Genomic DNA, 21843 nt, shown 5'->3' on the forward strand with positions numbered 1-21843 from the left:
ACTACTCACTCTCGACTACTCTCTATTACTCACTCTACTACGCTCTACTACTCACTCTACTACTCACTCTCTACTACTCTCTACTACTCTCTACTACTCACTCTCTATTACCCACTCTCTACTACTCTCTACTACTCACTCTCTACTACTCTCTACTACTCACTCTCTACTACTCTCTCTCTACTTCTCACTCTACTACTCATTCTCTACTACTCTCTACTACTCTCTCTCTGCTACTCACTCTCCACTACTCACTCTCTACTACTCTCTATTACTCACTCTACTACGCTCTACTACTCACTCTACTACTCACTCTCTACTACTCTCTACTACTCTCTACTACTCACTCTCTATTACCCACTCTCTACTACTCTCTACTACTCTATACTACTCACTCTCTATTACCCACTCTCTACTACTCTCTCCTACTCACACTCTGCTACTCTCTCTACTACTCTCTACTACTCTCTACTACTCACTCTCTACTCTCTACTGTCTATTACTCATCCTCTACTCTCTACCTCTCTACCTCTCTCTACCTCTCTCTCTACTACTCTCTACCTCTCTACCTCTACCTCTCTACCTCTACACCTCTACCTCTCTACCTCTCTCTACCTCTCTCTACACGCACACATATGCACATATATATGCATATATATGCAAATGCATTTATATATATGTATGTGTATATATATACATACATATATAAACATATATATAATCTGCATATCTATATAAATACAAATATAAATGCATGCATACATATACATATACATATATGCATGTTATGTACATGAAAGTTTGAAAAACACTAATAAAAGCAAAGCTAAAAAGCCACCTAATTACAAACAATTGCTTTAACTTGAACGAGGGTGAGACCTATTGCCTTTTCAGTGCTTGTTTACTTTGGTTCCATCAAGAAGGCATTCAGATGTGTCACACATTTGCCATAAATTCTGAATGGTAGCACTCTAGTTGCTCATTAGATCACTGTAGTAAAGCTACTGCTCACCAGGGAAGTCTGCTGCTGGTATTCAAAGTGCATGTTTCAGTCTGCTTGTCAGAATTTTTTAATGAAATGGAAGAGGATTTGAGAAGTCAAAATGTGCCCTAATTTTTCTTTCTGCAGCTCTAATCATAATTTCTATGGCAAAATGAACCCCCTCATTTTGTTCCTTTGCAAATTAGATGTTTTAAGTGTTACCACTTCAAATATCTTTATTCGATTGTAGTCTTTACAATCATAAAAGTTCATGTCACAATTATACAATCATAAACCAAATTTCACAGAAAAACAATAAAAAAAAATAAAAAAAGTTCATATCACAAAACATACAATCATGAGCAAGATTTCACAAATAAACAATAAAAAGGATAAATCCTCCAGTTCCGTTTTTGGACAGCAAAGTTATGAGACAAGATAAGTTACGAAATTATTATAAAACCAGAACAGCAGACAGATTGAACCAGTTAAAAATATAAATAAGTACGCAAGATTAAAAATAAAGGAGAAGTACAATATTAAAAGCAGCATAATTATCCCTCCATACTATTCCTGAAAATAATGGCTAGTTTCAGGAAGCTGCATATATATAAAGTGCAGTCACTATTTAAAAGTTGAAGGTAATAAAGAGCTGGTTTAGTCTGTGTAAAATTCAACTTTTTTAAACAGGGCTTTAGATATAACTTCCGCGGTACTGTATAATAAGGACAAATAAATAAAAAGTGCACCAAGTCTTGCGGAGACTTCCCGTCGCAGCCGCAAGCAGGAAGCACTTGACCTCGGTGTGCCCCTTTCGGAGTTGCCAACAGGAGGTGAAATAGATCAAAACGGAACCTTGTCAATAAAAAGCGTTCAAAGCCGGACATAGGCCATGTTAAATACGGTTCCATACTTAGGCTTGTTTGGAGTAAAGCATGTTTCCTAACGCTAGCTTTCAACAATTCGCCCTCCTCCCGGGCAAAATACCTAATGGACAAAAATGATTTTTTCACAAAGGTAACATCAGCTCTATTTATAATCTCTGGGGCTGAGAACAAGTCAGGCCGTCCCAATTCCGTGAGGCGGTCATTTATATACCTCAACCATGGTACCTTGAACCTGCCGTCCCAAGTTAAGGCTTCTTTTAATATATCATGTGTGAGAGGTATATCTTTGTTTAGCCAGGAGGTCAGCCAGCATAACAGGGGGCTTGCTGCTAATCTATCACTGAGAAAAGGTACACCTAGCTCCTCATGCACCGAGAAGTTTCCAGTTCCCCTTGGCAGCCTCAAAACCTTCTTTAGAAAATTATTTTCTGCAATCTCCAGGGCTTGCGTTTGACTGTAGCCCCAGAGCTCGCTGCCATAACAGGCAATGGCGACGCTCTTAGCTTGATAAAGTTTAAGTAAAGCAGCCACCGGGCTATTGCCCATTTTTCTAGCAAACCCGAGTATGGCTGCATTAGTGCGTGTTACCTCGCCCTTCTTTTTTACAACAGCTGGGCCCCAGGTTAATTGGTTTTCAAGTAGAACCCCAAGGTATGAGAAGGTTTTAGAGTTTGGAATTTTTTCCCCATTTATGGAAAACAAATTAGGCTTTCGCGACCCTTGGCCTATTTTCATCACATATGACTTTGAGTTATTGATACTCAAGCCTCGAAAACTCATAAAATCATGAAATGAGTTTAAAAGTAACTGAAGGCCATTTGCCGTCCTGGAAATAAGGACGGCGTCGTCCGCGTATAGCAGAACCGGGACGCCTTTTCGGCTGACGTACGGGTAATCAGCTCCTGTTTTTATCAGGTAATCCTCTAGCTCATTAATATATAAATTGAACAAAAATGGTGCTAGGATACACCCTTGACGGACTCCCCGATTGATTCTAATGTCACATGTTACTTTCAGATCTTGGGTGTAACGAACATTAGCTCTAGTATCTGAGTGCAAGTCAGCCAAAACGTAAATTAGATTCTGCTCAACGCCCATCTTTAGCATGATGTCCCACAGTTTACTTCTATCAACACAATCAAAGGCGGACGATAGGTCCATAAAAGCCATGTGAATGGTTCCCTGCCGGGCCAGAGTGTATTTGCCTACAATCAGGTATAGATTCAGGCATTGAGTTATTGTAGAATGACCCGGTCTGAAGCCATATTGTATAGAGGATATGACTTTGTTATCTGACGCCCATGTTGTTAACCTATTCAAGATTACGCCACCTACCACTTTAGCTACAGAATTAATTAACGATATTGGCCTGTAGCATAGTGGACTACTACGGTCGCCCTTCTTGAATACAGGGACTATGGTAGATTGTCCCCAAGACTTTGGGCATCCAGAGATTACAGCTGCATTTATCACCTTTGTGAGAACAGGTGCCCATACCGAAATACAAGATTTAAAAAGATCCGGTGGCAAGCCATCTGGACCTGGAGCCTTATTTCCAGTTAAACCTTGGATAGCCTTTTCTATTTCATTGTCAGAAAAAGATAAAAAGTTCTCCTTTGGTATTAAAAGATCATATACTGTCTGTTGATCATCACTTTTAAAAATTGCACTAAAATGAGTAACCCAATCTTTCTCTGGGATGTTTGTACCTAGTGCAGTATCACTCGGGTTATCAAACATAGGTTTGTTTATAATTTCCCAGAATTTGCTACTGTTACCCAAAACTGAGGGATCAAGTAAAGACTCCCAGGTATAGGCTTTTATTTCCTTTTTCCGTTTAACAAGAGTTTTTTTATATATCAAACGGAGATTTTTAATGTTACCTGGGTCTCTGGGTTTATTTTTTAACGCCTTTCTTAAGTTTTTACTTGCCGAGGAACATGCATTATCAAACCATTTGGGATTATTTTTAACCTGCCCCTTCACTGGGACTGATAACAGCGACCCTACTGTTGTCACTATACCTTCAAAAGTAACTAGTATTTGCTCTGGGGGCAAACATGTTGATACACAATCCATTAGATCCCTGCCACATGTTTTGTTAATTTCTTTATAGAGATTTTCTTGATTTACCAGATGCCATTTCAAGCGACGTTTTCCATTGGTGCATTTTAATATGCCCACATCTTCACAGTGCTTTCGCTGTTCAAATACACCCCCACTCAATTTAATGGAAAGTGGGTTATGATCGCTGTGGATGTTTGTTTGAATCATGAAATTAGAGGCCTGATTGGCAAGATCGGCAGATAGTAATATGTGATCTATGAATGACCCAGGACCAGAGCCTTTGAATGTTGGGACATCGTAGACTTTGGTCTCAGGGACCAGTGACATAGCTACAAGCAAGTTATTTTCATTTAGCAAGTCATTTAGATATGACCCTTGCCTAGTGTGACGAAAGTGGAATCCATCCATGCTATTACACCCCAGGACACCCATAGGGGTGTCTCGGGGGTTACCGCAGGGATGAACATTAAAATCTCCTACAATTAAAACGTTACACGGCAATGTACCTGGACCATCTTTCAACAGTTCATTCAATGATAGTATATTACACTCCCCTTCGTCAGTTACAGCATTATAAAAATTGACTAGAGTTAGAGCGTATTTACCTCGCTTCAGTACAAGCAATTGGATATTACAATTTACAGTTTTAAGGCTAGTTATGTCACACAAAAGAGCCAAATTAACAAAAATAGCAAGACCCCCCTTTGATCTGCCACTAGCTGAGGGGGCTGCTGGCCTAAGGAAGCTTTGATATCCTTCAATGAAGGCATTATTTCCTTCCATCCAAGTCTCTTGGAGGCATATAATTGCAAATTTTTTAACAAAGGCAAGCCAGGTTGGATCACTTATTTTATCAGCCAGGCCTGCTACGTTCCAAGAGACTAAATTCATATTACAAACAACAACATTCTCAGTATCGGGTGCAGCCTCGATGACAGTGGGAACTAATGTTCGATCGGGTTGTTCAACATTAATAGCTCCCGCAGTTTCTGCTGCAATGGGTTCTAAATCTATATGAATTGGATGAATATTAAAAGCTTCTAACTGGTATTGCATTGTACTAATGTGCTCAAAGCCATCAAATTCAGAGCTAGCCAAAAACGGATCTGTGACTATTTCTGTAGGGTCATTACTATCTAAATTAATAAGAGGGGGGGAAAGGTTCTCGACATGGACAAGGTTACTAGGTTTAAAATCGATACACATAGATGTGGCTGGTAAATCATACAGTCAGTCAACACCCTCCAAACCATTACGCTCATATAGGGCGTTGAACCTATTTGAGATAGGAACATTATATTGGATGTTAGGATATGTCGATCGGGGAGTATTATGATTATTATGTAATCCATTTAAATCCTCCCAATTCTCAGGATGAAATATTGAGAAATTAGCTTTACTGGACACACCTAATATATCATTTCTAAAATGACTTCGATCCTTTGTAGTAAAGGGTTCATAATTCCTCAGGATTGCACCATTATAATTTGAATTATGCATAGTGTAATTTGCCTCGTCCTCAATATTAGGATATATATTGCTGTGATTTCTTGAAGGGTAGAAATAGCTTAAATCCTTAGTGCGAATTAAGCTGTGGATCAGATTGTCCTTCCAACTAGTAATATGCCTTACCGCTCGATTGTCATTAAAAGTAACAATAATACAGTCACCCTCGGTTGATTTAAATCTATGGCCCACCCAATCGACTCTCCTAACGTTTGTGATCTTACCATTGATGTGACGAGGGAGTGGCCTATGGCTGGTTAACCAATGACTAACTTTATTCTTCAAATCACCATATCTCTCCGTCTTACCCATTTCTAATTGCGGTACACCTATCATCACTATGGTGTAAAATTGGGATTCAGGGGGAAGATTAATGTGAATGGGTTTCTTATTTTGTTGAGGCTGCGTATACTTTTGCGCTGGTCGTATATTATGAGTTGATGGTACTGTGAGAGTAGGCCTATCAGGCTCAACCTGAACGTCAGGTAGTATGGAAGATGTACCTTCCGTGGCCCATTCACTTTCATCACTACCGGATGAGAGTCCCATCATGGTAGTAGTCATAGCCGGAGAGATTAAAGCAGTATTACATGTACTTGCATGTTGATTAGGGTTAATCTGGGCTTTAGCATTCAATAGCATGGAGGATTTTAAGTTATGACCCATGATGTCTAAGTTATCTGTCTGAGTGAGGGTATTAGTACATTTAGGCAAATTGGTAAAATCCTTAGGTTGAAATTTATCAAAATTCATTAAGGTTTGTTCTATTCTAGATATTTTCTCATTTATAGGATGGAAAAGAGATTTGATCATCTGTTCCAATCTCGATAAATATGATTTATCAATTACACACACCTCATCAGTCTGTGTTGTCTCATTTATAGCAGCTTTGCTATTCTTGAACGAATTTTCATTAGGCAATATTACCGCTTGCTCTACGGCTGTTGTAATTATGTTAGAGGTACTGGATGTTGGTTTAGCCAATCTAAAGTTTGACCATACATCTTTAGCTGAAGATTTATGTTTGCCTCTAGGTTTATATGTCTTCCTCATAATCGATTTTGGTTTTGTTTTTTTCCTTCCATAGCGCAGACTCTTTAGTTTTGGAGAAGGAGATTTATCTGCATCTATGGTGTTAATTAAAGGGGAGCTTTCTGCAAGAACAACCCCTGGGGGAGTCAATGACTTGTTTCCTAGATGTAGTGCACATGGAATAGCCCCACCAGTAGAAGCAGATTGGGGGCTGCCTTCAATACTGGTCGGTAGAATGAGAGGGACTGGAGACGTGTTTCTTCTGCAGCTATTACCATTAGGCAATCCCGAAAAGGACTGCAGTAATAACGAATCCTCTGCACTAGTAATAGACTCCACAGTGTTATTCTGCACTGAGGTGTGCATAGACAGGTTAGGGAAACACAAATTAGGAGTAAGTGAGAGGCGTCTCTCCGTGTTTTGAATTGCATCGGCGACCACTCCAATGGTTTTTTGCAACATTAGGTCTATGGCTGTAAGGGATGGTAGTGGTGTTACTGGCACAGACTTATTTCTTGTAGTTGATCTAGTCGCCATAGTGGTCTTTCTAGACTTAGTCATTTCAAACTAGATATTCAACTATTTAGATATACATAGGATACAGGTGCCGGGATGATACAGATTAGGGTTTCCAAGACACACAAATCTGCCCAATGGCATTTAAGTCTCACGATGATATCACCTTACAGCGGTGGCACCCGGATGCAAATTGTTAGGGGGGTTGCCCGTCCCGTCTCCTTCAGTCCCCTAAGGGCCACAGAGGGCCCGGGCTTAGCCCGGCGCCGCCCGCGCGAGTCCCGCGACGCGGGGGAAGACCTCTCAGATTTAAACGCCTCCTGGCGCGAAATGGGTTTCCCCGATGACGGCTTCCTGCCGCAAGGGATCGTGGGTACTGTAGTTCCTCCCTCACTGCGGCCGCGCTACTGGGAGAGGGCGCGGCAGCGGGGAGAGACCTTCGGCGGGACCAGGATTAGCGACACAAGCACCAGCCAGGTAGGATTCGTGTGTTTGTTCAGCAAAGCGCCCGCTCTGCCGGGGAAGACCTCTCAGATTTAAACGCCTCCTGGCGCGAAATGGGTTTCCCCGATGACGGCTTCCTGCCGCAAGGGATCGTGGGTACTGTAGTTCCTCCCTCACTGCGGCCGCGCTACTGGGAGAGGGCGCGGCAGCGGGGAGAGACCTTCGGCGGGACCAGGATTAGCGACACAAGCACCAGCCAGGTAGGATTCGTGTGTTTGTTCAGCAAAGCGCCCGCTCTGCCGGGGAAGACCTCTCAGATTTAAACGCCTCCTGGCACGAAATGGGTTTCCCCGATGACGGCTTCCTGCCGCAAGGGATCGTGGGTACTGTAGTTCCTCCCTCACTGCGGCCGCGCTACTGGGAGAGGGCGCGGCAGCGGGGAGAGACCTTCGGCGGGACCAGGATTAGCGACACAAGCACCAGCCAGGTAGGATTCGTGTGTTTGTTCAGCAAAGCGCTACTTTATTCCAATCAAGATGGCTTCAGGTGTGCCATACTTTTGTCATAAGTAAGACTGTTAGCGCTCTAGTTGTTCTTTGGAACACTCTGGGAAGCTGCAGTAGAACACAAAGGAATCAACTGACAGTCTCTGCCCTTGTTGGATGTACATGTTTTACTGAGAATGTCAGACTTCATTCTCACATTACTGAGAAAGATAATGTGAATTTACAGAAAATATGCTCTCAGTTTAGCTTATAGATCACATTCCAAACCGCTGTGGGAAAAGCATGAGAAAATATTTTTTGCTCAAACATGATTCATGATGTCCCAGCAGAAGGCTTTTTCACATGGTAAAATCACCTTAGAACACACCACAATTCCTAAAATGAGTATGGTACCATCAACAAATGATTTATAATGTAACTAAAGTCTTAAAACCTTCTATTAACTGCAATGCTTTTTAATGAGGTGCAATCATGTATATTGGTCCCAAGGTGGCTGCCAACACTTCTTGGATGAAGTGCTGACAGCCAATCAGATCTCACGATGAGATGTGTGGTTAGGCTCCGCCCAGATATATATGTGATTTTACTTTTGACTTTCTCAGGAACTACTGAACGGATTTACACCATTTAAGCAAAAGTCACGACTCTGAACCAAGGTCTACCTTTCTGCCAAATTTGGTGTAATTCCGTTCAGCAGTTCGGGCTGTAGCTGCGGCTAAAGATCCTATGGGAAATTGCATGGGGAAAACACGTTTTGGGACCTCCCTTTTTTCTCAGCCCCCGCTACACGAATCATTCCGGGACTTTCAGGATAGGAGCGGACCGGAGCTGGCAAAAAGTTTTTGGCGAAGATTCGTCAACGGGCGCCAAAGTTATTCCAAATAGAATGTTGCGGATTTCATATGGAAAATAGGCCCTTACTATAACTACCTACTGGCGACTGCCAGTAGGTTATATATACATATATATATATATATATATATATATATATATATATATATATATATATATATATATATATATATATATATATATATATATATATATATATATATATATATATATATATATATATATATATATATATATACTATCTAATCAGGATAATCCAAAATGTATGAGAAGCAATACATAACGAGGACCCATGTGTCTTTTCTTTTGTGACTGTTGGGTTTTTACGAGATTGAGAAACATATTAGAAAATACTAGGCACCTTATATAAAAATAGTATGCTTTTGCTGAGCTAGCGAGCTTTGACAATAACAAGTGCTGCTGAGTTGAGCAAGCCTTGCATCATTGCGTTTCAAGCTTAAACCAATTGATTATCAAGGTTCACAATTGTGATATGAAGGCCTCAAGTCAGTTGCATCAACTTTGTTCCTCAATGAGATTCCCAAACTTAGCAGGACAAGATGGATCCCATACAAGATACAAATGAATACAAGTCTACAGTACATTTTGTACTCTTTCATGAAAGAGGCAGCAACTGAAGAAATTTCACAGGCACTTACCTCTATTTTAAAGTAGTCAATGTTCCTGATCTGCAACAAAGAAAAATACACATTTACATTCTAGAATAAAACATAGATCTTTGAAATTGTACCGTACATGCTGTTCAAAAGCAAAACTCTTTAAACCTGCTTTTATACCTCGCTTTCACCCCTCCATTTTCCTGCTGATAAAGTGGAAATTTGTGTCCTACTTGGGGTACCTGTTAGGAGTGCAATGTATCCTCTTGTATAATGCACTCACATAATATTCATTGTTACTGGTGAAGTTAGATGTTAGAGGAAATGTTAGCCAAATGACATGTGCTTATGAAATTAACACAATTTAATGTGGAGCTAACAAATGATTTGTAGAATTGTAGTGGCTATGTAAAAAGGGTGTAATACACTTATATAGAGCTCATTACTGATATAACGCATTGACACATTAAATATATTTTGAATGTTTAGTAGGCCAATGATGTATTTGGAATAGACGTACTAAAATAGTTTAGTGAATGTTTATATTGAACATGGTAATGATGTATGGAAATACTAAACGCAAATAACATAATGCATTTATTATTTGAGCCTAAGTTGCAGGCCTGAATTCACAGGACATCTTAAGTGTTCTCATTTCTGAAATTAATGCTTAGATTCCCATGTAAGTCTTGTAGAATATCATTTGTTTCCATGCTTTGCCTTGCAGGTGAACAAACGGTCTGTTAGTGAAGAGTAAGGGTATTGTTTCCATTAGATAGTTGAGGAACGAAGGAGTTACAGTTAGCTTGGCCTGGCGAAGATAAGGTAAAGAGAGCTACATTCATATGGGAGAAGAAGAAGAGACCAAGGACGAACTGTTGCTGAGGGGCATACATGGAGAAGGCCGTGAAAGGATTCAACGACATGGACAATTTTGTGTCTGAAGCTTACTATAGAGTATATTTGAGAAAAGCATTATGGGATATTTGCTGAATTCAATTTTGAATATATGATGCATTGTAGAGAGGGATAGATGCCCATTTCCATCTTGCCTTTCTAATAGAAAGCACATCAGTGCTAGCTTGCTTCTTTCTTGCTTGTAGATTTATGCTGCTTGACCCATCTGATGATGGAGTGACTTCTTAGAAAGACTCTCACCACACTGACGCCTTTTCTCTTTTGAACCTTTGCTTAAATGCTAAATTAGGGATGCTACCTCTAGAGTTAGCGTGATGATAGATAGAATTGAATTGTTTTCCTCCAACAAACTGCTGATGCAGGGAAACCTTAACTCTTGCTTTCCGATTACCTGCATCATAGTAATAAAACGTCTCATACTTTTCTTGTTGCATCGAGTGAATCTCTTCAGAAGATTTGGATTTCCTCTATTTCCTCTAGATTTGAATACTCTCATGCTGAGATTCGTATATATGTCCAATAATTTTTGAATTTGTAATAAACTTGACTATAATTTACTAAATCTTCCTCCCCTTTAAACTTTCATGCTACTAAAAAGAACCATTGAAGGATCAGCATTGGAGGAGAACTTAACAAATGGGTCCAGGCCCTTTCAGTTGGTAGCGGAGACAGATGGTTTGCACATGAAGTAAGGGGAAAATCTGGAATCCAATCTAGAATAGTCTGGAGCCCTGACCCAAAAGTCCCCAGGTAGAGCCCCAACGATCAAGAACTGGAGAGGATGGAGTTTGGTGATGGAGAACACCGGCGAGAGGAGGAGTGAGTATTAATAGAGTATGTTTGGAGTGTGTTAGATTGCACTTATGATTTGATTGTGTGATGTCTTGTGGAGTTCTCATGAGAATCGAGTGAATGTGGTTGTCGTGTCCAATGTGGCCCAAGGAGTTGAGATAAGGTTATCGAACCCCGAAGCACCTTAACATACCGTGATATTTTGAAGGTGTAGAGACACCAAGATAGTGATTGTCTGCTGAAGATTTAAGGGGTTCATTATGAGACGTCATTGACAACTCCAACTAAGACTGGGAACTTTGTGTGAATGGGACAATTGTGAATTGTGTATTGGACCTTTTTGCACAGCGAGTAAACTGTACTGGTTCGGGTGAATCCCGCTTGTCGAGGTTTCACTTTAAGTGTGTATTCTTGTATAAGTGTTGTTAGAAAACCCCACTCCCACACCGGAAGGGTGGTAGTGGGTCTTCCAGACATACACTGTGGTAGCTTGGCTCGAGTGGTCAGGGATCAGCCACCGTGCTAAGCATACGTCATACCCACACAATAACCATGCGTGCATCCGTTCCAAAAACGACACTACACCTTAAAAATTATACTGAAAATATATCTCTTTATCTTCTTTTCTCTTAGTTGCTGATTAAATAAATAATAATACAATCACAGTACACAAGGCTCTTCCTGTGGTAGGGTAAGTCAAATAAATAATACTTCAACGAGTCAATAAATAAGGTAGATCATAAATAATCAAGGCATAAATGTAAGTGCATTACATAAAAGGCAATTAAATATTACGAGGCAATAAATACTGCGAGACAATAAATACTGTGAAACATTAAATACTGTAAGGCAATAAATACTGTGAGGCAATAAATACTGTGAGGCAATAAATAGGATGAATACAATAAATACAGTGCTCTCAATAAATAATAAAAGCCAACAGTGACACTTGAAAATCAGTTCACATTCCTGAGGTACTATGGGATGATTTGACCCAATCCCAGCTTGTAGAGTTTTGGATGACCTGAGGGGTGCACTACTTGGCTTGGACAAGGCTGAGGCCTAAACTGAGGTAGATCAAGGGGGAATCTAGAGATCTGGCTCTCCCACACTACACAACCCCTCTGTATTAGTCTCAGCTCACCCCTGGCACTATCAAACTGGTTCCAGCACCTCTCTAGCCTCTAGGATGGTCTCTTAGGGCTTCACAGGGCCTTAGGCGCCCTCTATTCCACTTACTGCCCTTTTTATGAAGTTCCGACGCCGCTGGAGTCGTGTCGACGCCGTGAGGCGGTTCCGGTTCGATGTCGGCGGCCTCGGCGCAGTGACAGTTCTTGACGACGCCGGTAGGCGGTTCCGGTTCGATGTCGGCGGCCTCGGCTCGATGTCGACCTCCGGTTCGATGACGTCGGGCAATCTTGGCTCGATGTCGACTTCGGGCAGCTCCGGTTCGATGACGTCGGGCGGCCTTGGCTCGATGTCGACTTCCGGCGACTCCGGAGTGCGATCTCCACTCCCGACCTCCGGTGCTCCTTTCCTCAGGTTCCGGCGACTCCGGAGTGCGATCTCCACTCCCGACCTCCGGCACGATTCTCTTCAGGTTCCGGCGACTCCGGAGTGCGATCTCCACTCCCGACCTCCGGCACACTTCACCTCGGTCTCCGGCGACTCCGGAGGGCGGACTTCACTCCCCCGTCGACGCCGCACACTCGACCTCAGGTGTCTTCCTCCTCGACCTCTGGTACTCTCCACGACCTCCGTCGGCGCCCTCTCTCGACCTCTGGCGGCTCCGGGTACGACGTCTGCTTTCCAGTCAGCGCCGCTTCTCCACCTCGGGCTCCAGGTCTCCAGGCTTCTCGACGTCGGACTTCAAGAAGTTACCAGTAACCAGGTCAGGAACTTGCTGTTCTTTACTTTTAAGGCCTGTTCCGGCTGTCCAGGTCCTTAAGATGGTTTTTCTTGCTTTCTCCCACACAGGGCTCCAGGCTGGGCTCAGTCAGCAGGGACTAGTATCAAGGGTGGGTTTCTGGACCCCACTCCAGGCACAAGTTTCCACCCCAACTGCCTCACTCCTTCCTCCTTCAGGTTTCTGCTCCTCTCTCTTCACCAGTCAGGTGCCAACTGCCAACTCCAACTGCCAACCTGGAGATGCCTTCCCAACATTCTAAACCTGCCTCCCACTGTCACAGGGTTCTGGAATGTTCTGGAAGGTGCTGGTAGGTTCCAGTGATGTCACAGGTGACAATGGGTGGCCACCATTTTGTGCTCCAGGCCCTCAGACAGAAGTTCCAGGGGTAGATAAAATGGCTCCCTGAATCTGCATCAACACTAAAAAGTCTGGTGGTTCCCAAAAAGGAAAAATTCTAACAGGGTTTGAGGCAAAAGTGGGACAAAATAAATAATGATGAGGAGGGACCACCCAAAGGGCTGACAGGTCTAACACGCGTCCCCCCAGCTGAAAGTGGGGAGAGCTACCCAACCCCTTGGGAGTTCTCATCACTAAGGCGGAAATACCTTGAGAGACCGTCTGCATTGGCGTGGTCCACTCCAGGCCGATGTTCCACCTGAAAGTCCATTCCCTGTAGGGAGATAGACCACCTCAACAACTTGGGATTCTCCCCCTTCATCTGCATCAGCCAACGAAGGGGTCTGTGGTCGGTCTGAACTAGGAAGTGCGAGCCAAACAGGTATGGCCGCAACTTCTTCAGAGCCCATACCACTGCAAAGGCTTCTCGCTCTATTGCACTCCACTTCTGTTCCCTGGGAAGTAGTCGCCGGGATAGGAAGACCACGGGTTGATCCAGACCCTCTTCATTGAGTTGCGATAACACTGCCCCAATGCCATGTTCCGATGCATCTGTCTGGACAATGAACTTCTTGGAAAAGTCTGGGGCCCTTAAGACCGGGGCCTCGCACATGGCTTTCTTCAGTCTCACAAAGGCCTGCTGACAAGCCTCCGTCCAGACTACCCGTCGAGGTTGTTTCTTGGACGTGAGCTCCGTGAGGGGGGCCACAATGGTACCGTACCCCATCACGAAGCGGCGGTAATATCCCGTGAGGCCCAGAAAAGCTCGGACCTCAGTCTGTGTCTTGGGGGGTTCCCAGGCCATGATGGCCTCGATCTTTGCCTGGAGGGGTTGCACCGCTCCCCTACCCACCAAGTGTCCAAGGTACACTACCGACCCCTGCCCGATCTGGCACTTGCCGGCCTTGATCGTCAATCCAGCTTGTCTCAGGGCCTGGAGAACAGCTTGCAGGTGACGCAAGTGATCCTCCCAGCTGTTACTGAAGACGGCTATGTCATCCAGATAAGCAGCAGAGAAACTCTCCATTCCCGTGAGGATCTGGTTTACCAGGCGCTGAAACGTGGCAGGTGCGTTCTTGAGCTCAAAGGGCATCACACAGAACTGGTAGTGGCCATTGGGCGTGGAGAAGGCTGACCTTTCCCTTGCTCCATCAGTCAAAGAGATCTGCCAGTACCCAGAAGTAAGGTCAAAGGTACTCAGATATTGGGCAGCTCCCAGCCGGTCAATCAATTCATCCGCCCTAGGGATCGGATGAGCATCAGTTTTGGTTACTGAATTCAGTCCCCGGTAGTCCACACAGAACCTCAGTTCCGGTTGGGCACCCGGTGGTGCAGCTTTTGGTACTAGTACCACCGGACTGGACCTGGGGCTGCTAGAAGGTTCGATCACTCCTAGCTCCAGCATCTTAGTGACTTCACCGTTAATGCTGGCCTTCACCTTGTCTGACATCCGGTAGATCTTGGACTTCACAGGTGGGCTGTCTCCTGTGTCCACGTCATGGACGCACAGGTGAGTCCTACCCGGAACAAGGGAGAACAACGAAGAGTACTGTCCCAGGACCTGGCGGCAGTCCTCTTGCTGTTCAGGAGTTAGAGATGGGGAGAGAATCACTCCCTCCGCCGACCCATCCTTCTCTTGAGACGCAAACAAATCAGGGAGAGGCTCGCTTTCCGCGTCCTCTGCTCCATCAGTCACCATCATCAAAATGACTTTGGGCCTCTCGTGGTGGGGTTTGAGGCGGTTGGCATGCAGCACCCGTAGGGGCTGACGAGAGGTCTTAAGATCCACCAAGTAGGTAGCCTTACCCTTCTTCTCCAATACAGTCCTGACCAGCGATCCTGGAGGGCGCTAAGCTCTCCCGGTTCGATCACCCACACCTTCTGGCCAGGCTCCAACTCCACCGGGTGAGCGTTGTGGTCATACCACGCCTTCATTACTGCTTGGCTGGCCTCCAAGTTGTCAGAAGCTTGCTTCCACAACTTAGCCATTTGGCTTCGGAAGGCCAGCATGTAGCTCACCACGTCCTGGGGAAGCTTTCTGGGAGTTCTTTCCCATCCGTCTCTCACCAGGTTGAGAGGTCCACGTACAGGGTGCCCATACAAAAGCTCGAAGGGGCTGAAGCCCACTCCCTTCTGTGGCACTTCCCTGTAAGAAAAGAGTAGACAGGGTAGGAGGACGTCCCATTTCCTCCGCAGGCTTTCAGACAGACTTCTGATCATGCCTTTCAAGGTTTTGTTAAACCTCTCCACCAGACCATTGGTCTGGGGGTGGTAATGAGTTGTGAACCGGTAGGTCACTCCACACTCCTTCCACATTGCCCGCATGTACGCTGACATGAAGTTGGTCCCCCTGTCGGACACAACTTCCTTGGGAAAACCCACTCGGGTAAAGATTCCCATCAGGGCCCTAGCCACAACAGGTGCTGTTATGGTCCTCAGAGGTATTGCCTCTGGGTACCGTGTGGCATGATCCACCAGAACCAGGATAAACCGGTGACCAGCTGTAGTAGGTGGATCTAACGGACCCACAATGTCGATGCCCACCCTTTCAAAGGGGGTGCTAACGACAGGAAGTGGTTCCAGGGGAGCTTTCAGCTTCACCCCTGTTTTCCCACTGGCTTGGCAAGACACACATGTCCGGCAGTAGGTATCGGACGACACTTTCATTTGAGGCCAATAAAAGTGGGGGACAAGACGGGCGAAGGTCTTGTCTTGCCCCAGGTGTCCTGCCAATGGGATCTCGTTAGCCAACTCCAGAAGGAAGGCTCGATAACGTTGAGGGACTACCAAGGCTCGTGACGATCCATGTAGGGGTGCCTTGGGTTCACTGTAGAGGAGGCCATCCTCCCAGTAGACACTGTAGTTCCCTTCAACGTTCCCTGCTGCCTGGGCTTCGGCCTGTCGCCTCAGTCCCTCAAGGGTAGGGCACTCCCTCTGGCCCTGGCAGAATTCCTCCCTGGACGGGCCTCCCTCCACGTGCCACTCGGCCGGGATGGGTAGGTCCTCCAGTTTGGTAACATCCCCCACCGCGGACTCCTGGTCCACCACCTCCGGTGGCCTATCCGTCCTACGGGGGGCGGACGCCGAGGCAGGCTCCTCCTGTCCTCGGTTCTTCCCTTGACTGGCAGCTGGCTGGGCCTTTGTTCCAGGTTCCAGCCGAAACGAACTCCCTCTCCGGGTAGTCGCGGACCCTGTGCTCACACAGGCCCAGTCAGGTGTACCCAGCATCTCAGTATGAGTCCGGTATTCCACCTCCTTCCAAGCATTGTGCTCCATGTCATTCCCCAGTAGACAATCGACTGGCACGGCAGGGCTTACGGCAACTCGAAGTGAACCTGCAACCCCTTCCCATTCAAAGGGAACCTCGGCCACCGGATAGTGGCCCATTCTGCCGTCAGCCATCGCGGCAGGGTGGAGTACATCGGGAATTACCTGCTCTGGAGACACCAGTTGGCTACGCACCATAGTCATACTGGCTCCTGTGTCTCTCAGAGCCTCCCCCCTTTGGCCGTTGATGGTGACCCACTGCCCATACTTTACGGTATTTGCGGGCACCTGGATCTTAGAAACCATCTCCCGTTCTCCCAGGGACACTAAAGTGACACCCGCCCACTCCCTTCCCTTAATTAAAGGCATCTCCTCCCCGAGCACTACACTAGCTACTCCGGGGGCCTTTCCTCCAATGGGAGGGGGTGGTCGTTTTGGGCACTTCGCATCTCCCTTATAGTGTCCAACGCCACCGCACTCGAAGCAATGGACAACCCTTGGCTGCTGACTCTGGCCAGGATTAGGGTTTCTGGGTGGGTTAGCCCTTGGGGTGAATCCTGTTCCCTTACCTTGGAAATTATTTTGGGGGCCTTTGGAGAACTCCTTTTTCTTTTCCCCTCCCTCTTTCTTCTGGGGGGCGCCCTGTCCGGCCTTTTGAGTATCCCCTCCAGTCCCCCTTGTGGACACCCGGGTACTAGCCCAAATGTCCGCCTCCTCAGCAAGCTTCCGGGGATTGGTCAGCTTGCTATCCACCAGGTGTTGACGCAGTTCAGGGAAACATTTTTCGAGCAGGTGTTCCTTCAGTACTAAATCAAACAACCCCTCGTAGTTCCTCACTTCACTGCCCTGAATCCAACCCTCTAATGCCTTCTTTGCATAATCCAGGAAGTCCACCCAATTCTGCGTGCCCAGTTTGTGGCTACCCCGGAACTTCTCTCTGTATTTCTCGGGTGTTAGTCCAAACTTTCGTATGAGCGCCACTTTCATGGTGGGGTAGTGGGTCTGCTCATCCTGCTCGAGGGCCAATAATGCATCCCTACCAGCTGGAGGCATGTACCTGTACAATCCCCCTCCCCAGTACTTCTCTGGAACCCCATGGGCCCTTAATGAGACCTCATAGGCCGCTAGCCACTTGGCAATATCGTCGCCCACACCATAGCTAGCCACTATGTCTTTCGGCAAATAGGGTTTGGGTTCCCTGGTGAACTCTCTTTCTTCGCTGCCACCATTAGGAATAGGGTGTGCCCTAACTCTTAGGATCTGAAGATCTATCTCTTTCAGCCTTAGCTCATGAGCCATCCTCTGTTCCTCCTTCTCTTTCTCCAGCCTTGCTAAGTCCCATGTGAGCTGTCTTTTATCCCTCCGGTCTGTTAACTCCACTTCAGACAAGCCACCGCTAGAGGCACTGCTGCCCTTCCTAGAAAGTGTCCTGGGCCCCGCTAACAGGTTCCCCACCTCAGGTTGGTACAAACCAGCTCCCTCACTGTCGGGCTCTCTATCCCTGTCCTCCTCCTCAGCCTTGCTTTCTCGTCGTGCCTCCCCCCAAGCCCTTAAGCTGGTTTGGAGTGCACCCTTCTTTGCTCCTGGGGGACAATACACCCCCTCCCGCTGACAAAACTCCCTGAGTTGGGCCACAGTATAGGTTTCCAGGTCTTCTAGCACAAACTCCATTTTGCCCACTCAGGTCAGAGGACAGTTATTTGCAGAAGCTATGCAGGGGGGTACCTTATATAATACCTCCTCCCACCACCAGAGTAAATTTGGAAAAAACAAAAACTCACAATTAGGAAGGCCGCTTGGAGAAAACTCCCGGTGTAGGCCTATGGACTACCCACAGTTATTGTCGAGTATACGTAGGCACAGCTCTATCCCACCACTGAACACCAATTATGTTAGAAAACCCCACTCCCACACCGGAAGGGTGGTAGTGGGTCTTCCAGACATACACTGTGGTAGCTTGGCTCGAGTGGTCAGGGATCAGGCACCGTGCTAAGCATACGTCATACCCACACAATAACCATGCGTGCATCCGTTCCAAAAACGACACTACACCTTAAAAATTATACTGAAAATATATCTCTTTATCTTCTTTTCTCTTAGTTGCTGATTAAATAAATAATAATACAATCACAGTACACAAGGCTTTTCCTGTGGTAGGGTAAGTCAAATAAATAATACTTCAACGAGTCAATAAATAAGGTAGATCATAAATAATCAAGGCATAAATGTAAGTGCATTACATAAAAGGCAATTAAATATTACGAGGCAATAAATACTGCGAGACAATAAATACTGTGAAACATTAAATACTGTAAGGCAATAAATACTGTGAGGCAATAAATAGGATGAATACAATAAATACAGTGCTCTCAATAAATAATAAAAGCCAACAGTGACACTTGAAAATCAGTTCACATTCCTGAGGTACTATGGGATGATTTGACCCAATCCCAGCTTGTAGAGTTTTGGATGACCTGAGGGGTACACTACTTGGCTTGGACAAGGCTGAGGCCTAAACTGAGGTAGATCAAGGGGGAATCTAGAGATCTGGCTCTCCCACACTACACAACCCCTCTGTATTAGTCTCAGCTCACCCCTGGCACTATCAAACTGGTTCCAGCACCTCTCTAGCCTCTAGGATGGTCTCTTAGGGCTTCACAGGGCCTTAGGCGCCCTCTATTCCACTTACTGCCCTTTTTATGAAGTTCCGACGCCGCTGGAGTCGTGTCGACGCCGTGAGGCGGTTCCGGTTCGATGTCGGCGGCCTCGGCGCAGTGACAGTTCTTGACGACGCCGGTAGGCGGTTCCGGTTCGATGTCGGCGGCCTCGGCTCGATGTCGACCTCCGGTTCGATGACGTCGGGCAATCTTGGCTCGATGTCGACTTCGGGCGGCTCCGGTTAGATGACGTCGGGCGGCCTTGGCTCGATGTCGACTTCCGGCGACTCCGGAGTGCGATCTCCACTCCCGACCTCCGGTGCTCCTTTCCTCAGGTTCCGGCGACTCCGGAGTGCGATCTCCACTCCCGACCTCCGGCACACTTCACCTCGGTCTCCGGCGACTCCGGAGGGCGGACTTCACTCCCCCGTCGACGCCGCACACTCGACCTCAGGTGTCTTCCTCCTCGACCTCTGGTACTCTCCACGACCTCCGTCGGCGCCCTCTCTCGACCTCTGTCGGCTCCGGGTACGACGTCTGCTTTCCAGTCAGCGCCGCTTCTCCACCTCGGGCTCCAGGTCTCCAGGCTTCTCGACGTCGGACTTCAAGAAGTTACCAGTAACCAGGTCAGGAACTTGCTGTTCTTTACTTTTAAGGCCTGTTCCGGCTGTCCAGGTCCTTAAGATGGTTTTTCTTGCTTTCTCCCACACAGGGCTCCAGGCTGGGCTCAGTCAGCAGGGACTAGTATCAAGGGTGGGTTTCTGGACCCCACTCCAGGCACAAGTTTCCACCCCTACTGCCTCACTCCTTCCTCCTTCAGGTTTCTGCTCCTCTCTCTTCACCAGTCAGGTGCCAACTGCCAACTCCAACTGCCAACCTGGAGATGCCTTCCCAACATTCTAAACCTGCCTCCCACTGTCACAGGGTTCTGGAATGTTCTGGAAGGTGCTGGTAGGTTCCAGTGATGTCACAGGTGACAATGGGTGGCCACCATTTTGTGCTCCAGGCCCTCAGACAGAAGTTCCAGGGGTAGATAAAATGGCTCCCTGAATCTGCATCAACACTAAAAAGTCTGGTGGTTCCCAAAAAGGAAAAATTCTAACAGGGTTTGAGGCAAAAGTGGGACAAAATAAATAATGATGAGGAGGGACCACCCAAAGGGCTGACAGGTCTAACAAGTGTGTATCTATTTTCTTTTAGAAAGGCAGACAATTACTAATTTTAGGATGATTGTGTGAATGAAAACTCACAGAGAAATTGTGAAGGAGGGTGAACCATTGCTAGGAGTGAGGGTGATCTCAGATTGTGCCATGCTGGAATAGGCTGGTTGGTGTAACACCTCACTGGGATTGGTTGACAATCGTATATTACATCTATGGTGTTGGAGTCCGCATCGTCGTACTATTGGACCTTTAAATTGCATTTGGATCATTGAAATTTCCTAAATAAGAAAAGTTAGGTGATGTTTTAAAGTTCTTTGACACATGTTTCAAAGGGATGAGGGTATAACTACTAGAGTGGGCAAAGAGGCACCACTGCAAGATACACCAGCTGCTTATATGATGACAAACTTAGGACTTCATACTATCATTGGGCTTCAAAATTGGCACATGATCACTAAGATGGTACATTGTCATTTCCACACTATGGCATTTTCAAGTTGGAGGTACTTAATCAGTTGAGGAAAGTGATATTGGAAAATGAGACCTTTACCTAGACCTACACAGTTTGAGGCACTTGATGCATGGATGCGTGCATTTCATGCTAAGCAGAGAGATTGCTATCAGGTAAAGATGAAGAAAATAATGCAAGCTTATCAAGAGGCACAATGGGACACTAAGTTAAAGAGGTGGAGAGTAGTCATGATAGAGGGAAAGAGATTATATCCTGCATTTAAGAGAGAGATAAGGACTTGAACAACAGGGACAAGAAAAAAGAGGCAGCTGGAAACGATGTATGTGACACTGATGACAGCTTGTTAAATGGATTGTTGGCTGATCATACACCCCCTTATAGCCCACTGCAGGATGGAAGTGGGAGAAATCCCAATGATACTGTTAAAACAAAGTGCTTCATCACCAGTAGCCCCAGATCCGGGGCTTGTGGGAGTGATATCGACAGGAGCGAGGTTAATAGAAAGGAGAGATGTGGTAGGAAAATGAACAACAGGGGGCTCATATCGTGTAACTCTAATGCTGCTTTGAGACTAACAGAAGCTCTAACAGTACCAGTCAAGAGTGGGCCTGTTGTTACCATATATTACTCAAACTCAACAGGGAATGAAAATCCGCAACAGCACATGGGTACTGAGGGGACATTACAAGGCAGATCAGCGAATGTTGATGAGGATTTTGTTCCATTGACTCCCGTGAACTCAAGTACTCCATATGTAGCGACAGCAGATCCTTCTATAGTTTAAAATAGGTCTCACACTACAAGATCCCTACCTGCAAGAAGAGCTGATTCGGACCTAACGGTGTGGAGAACGCATCCCA

General features: G+C 45.8%; 1 protein-coding gene across 1 annotated transcript in view; it reads right to left on the bottom strand.

The window, feature by feature from the left end:
- RGS11 (regulator of G protein signaling 11) overlaps window positions 1-21843 on the bottom strand; it is a 1592422-nt gene that overhangs the window by 666489 nt on the left and 904090 nt on the right. Inside the window, exon 10 of the mRNA XM_085632193.1 lies at window positions 9452-9481. Coding sequence (XP_085488319.1) covers window positions 9452-9481 — 30 coding nt within the window. The remainder of the gene's footprint in view (window positions 1-9451; window positions 9482-21843) is intronic.

Source organism: Triturus cristatus, chromosome 10 (assembly GCF_964204655.1).
Source record: "Triturus cristatus chromosome 10, aTriCri1.1, whole genome shotgun sequence".
Classification (NCBI taxonomy): Eukaryota; Metazoa; Chordata; class Amphibia; order Caudata; family Salamandridae; genus Triturus; species Triturus cristatus.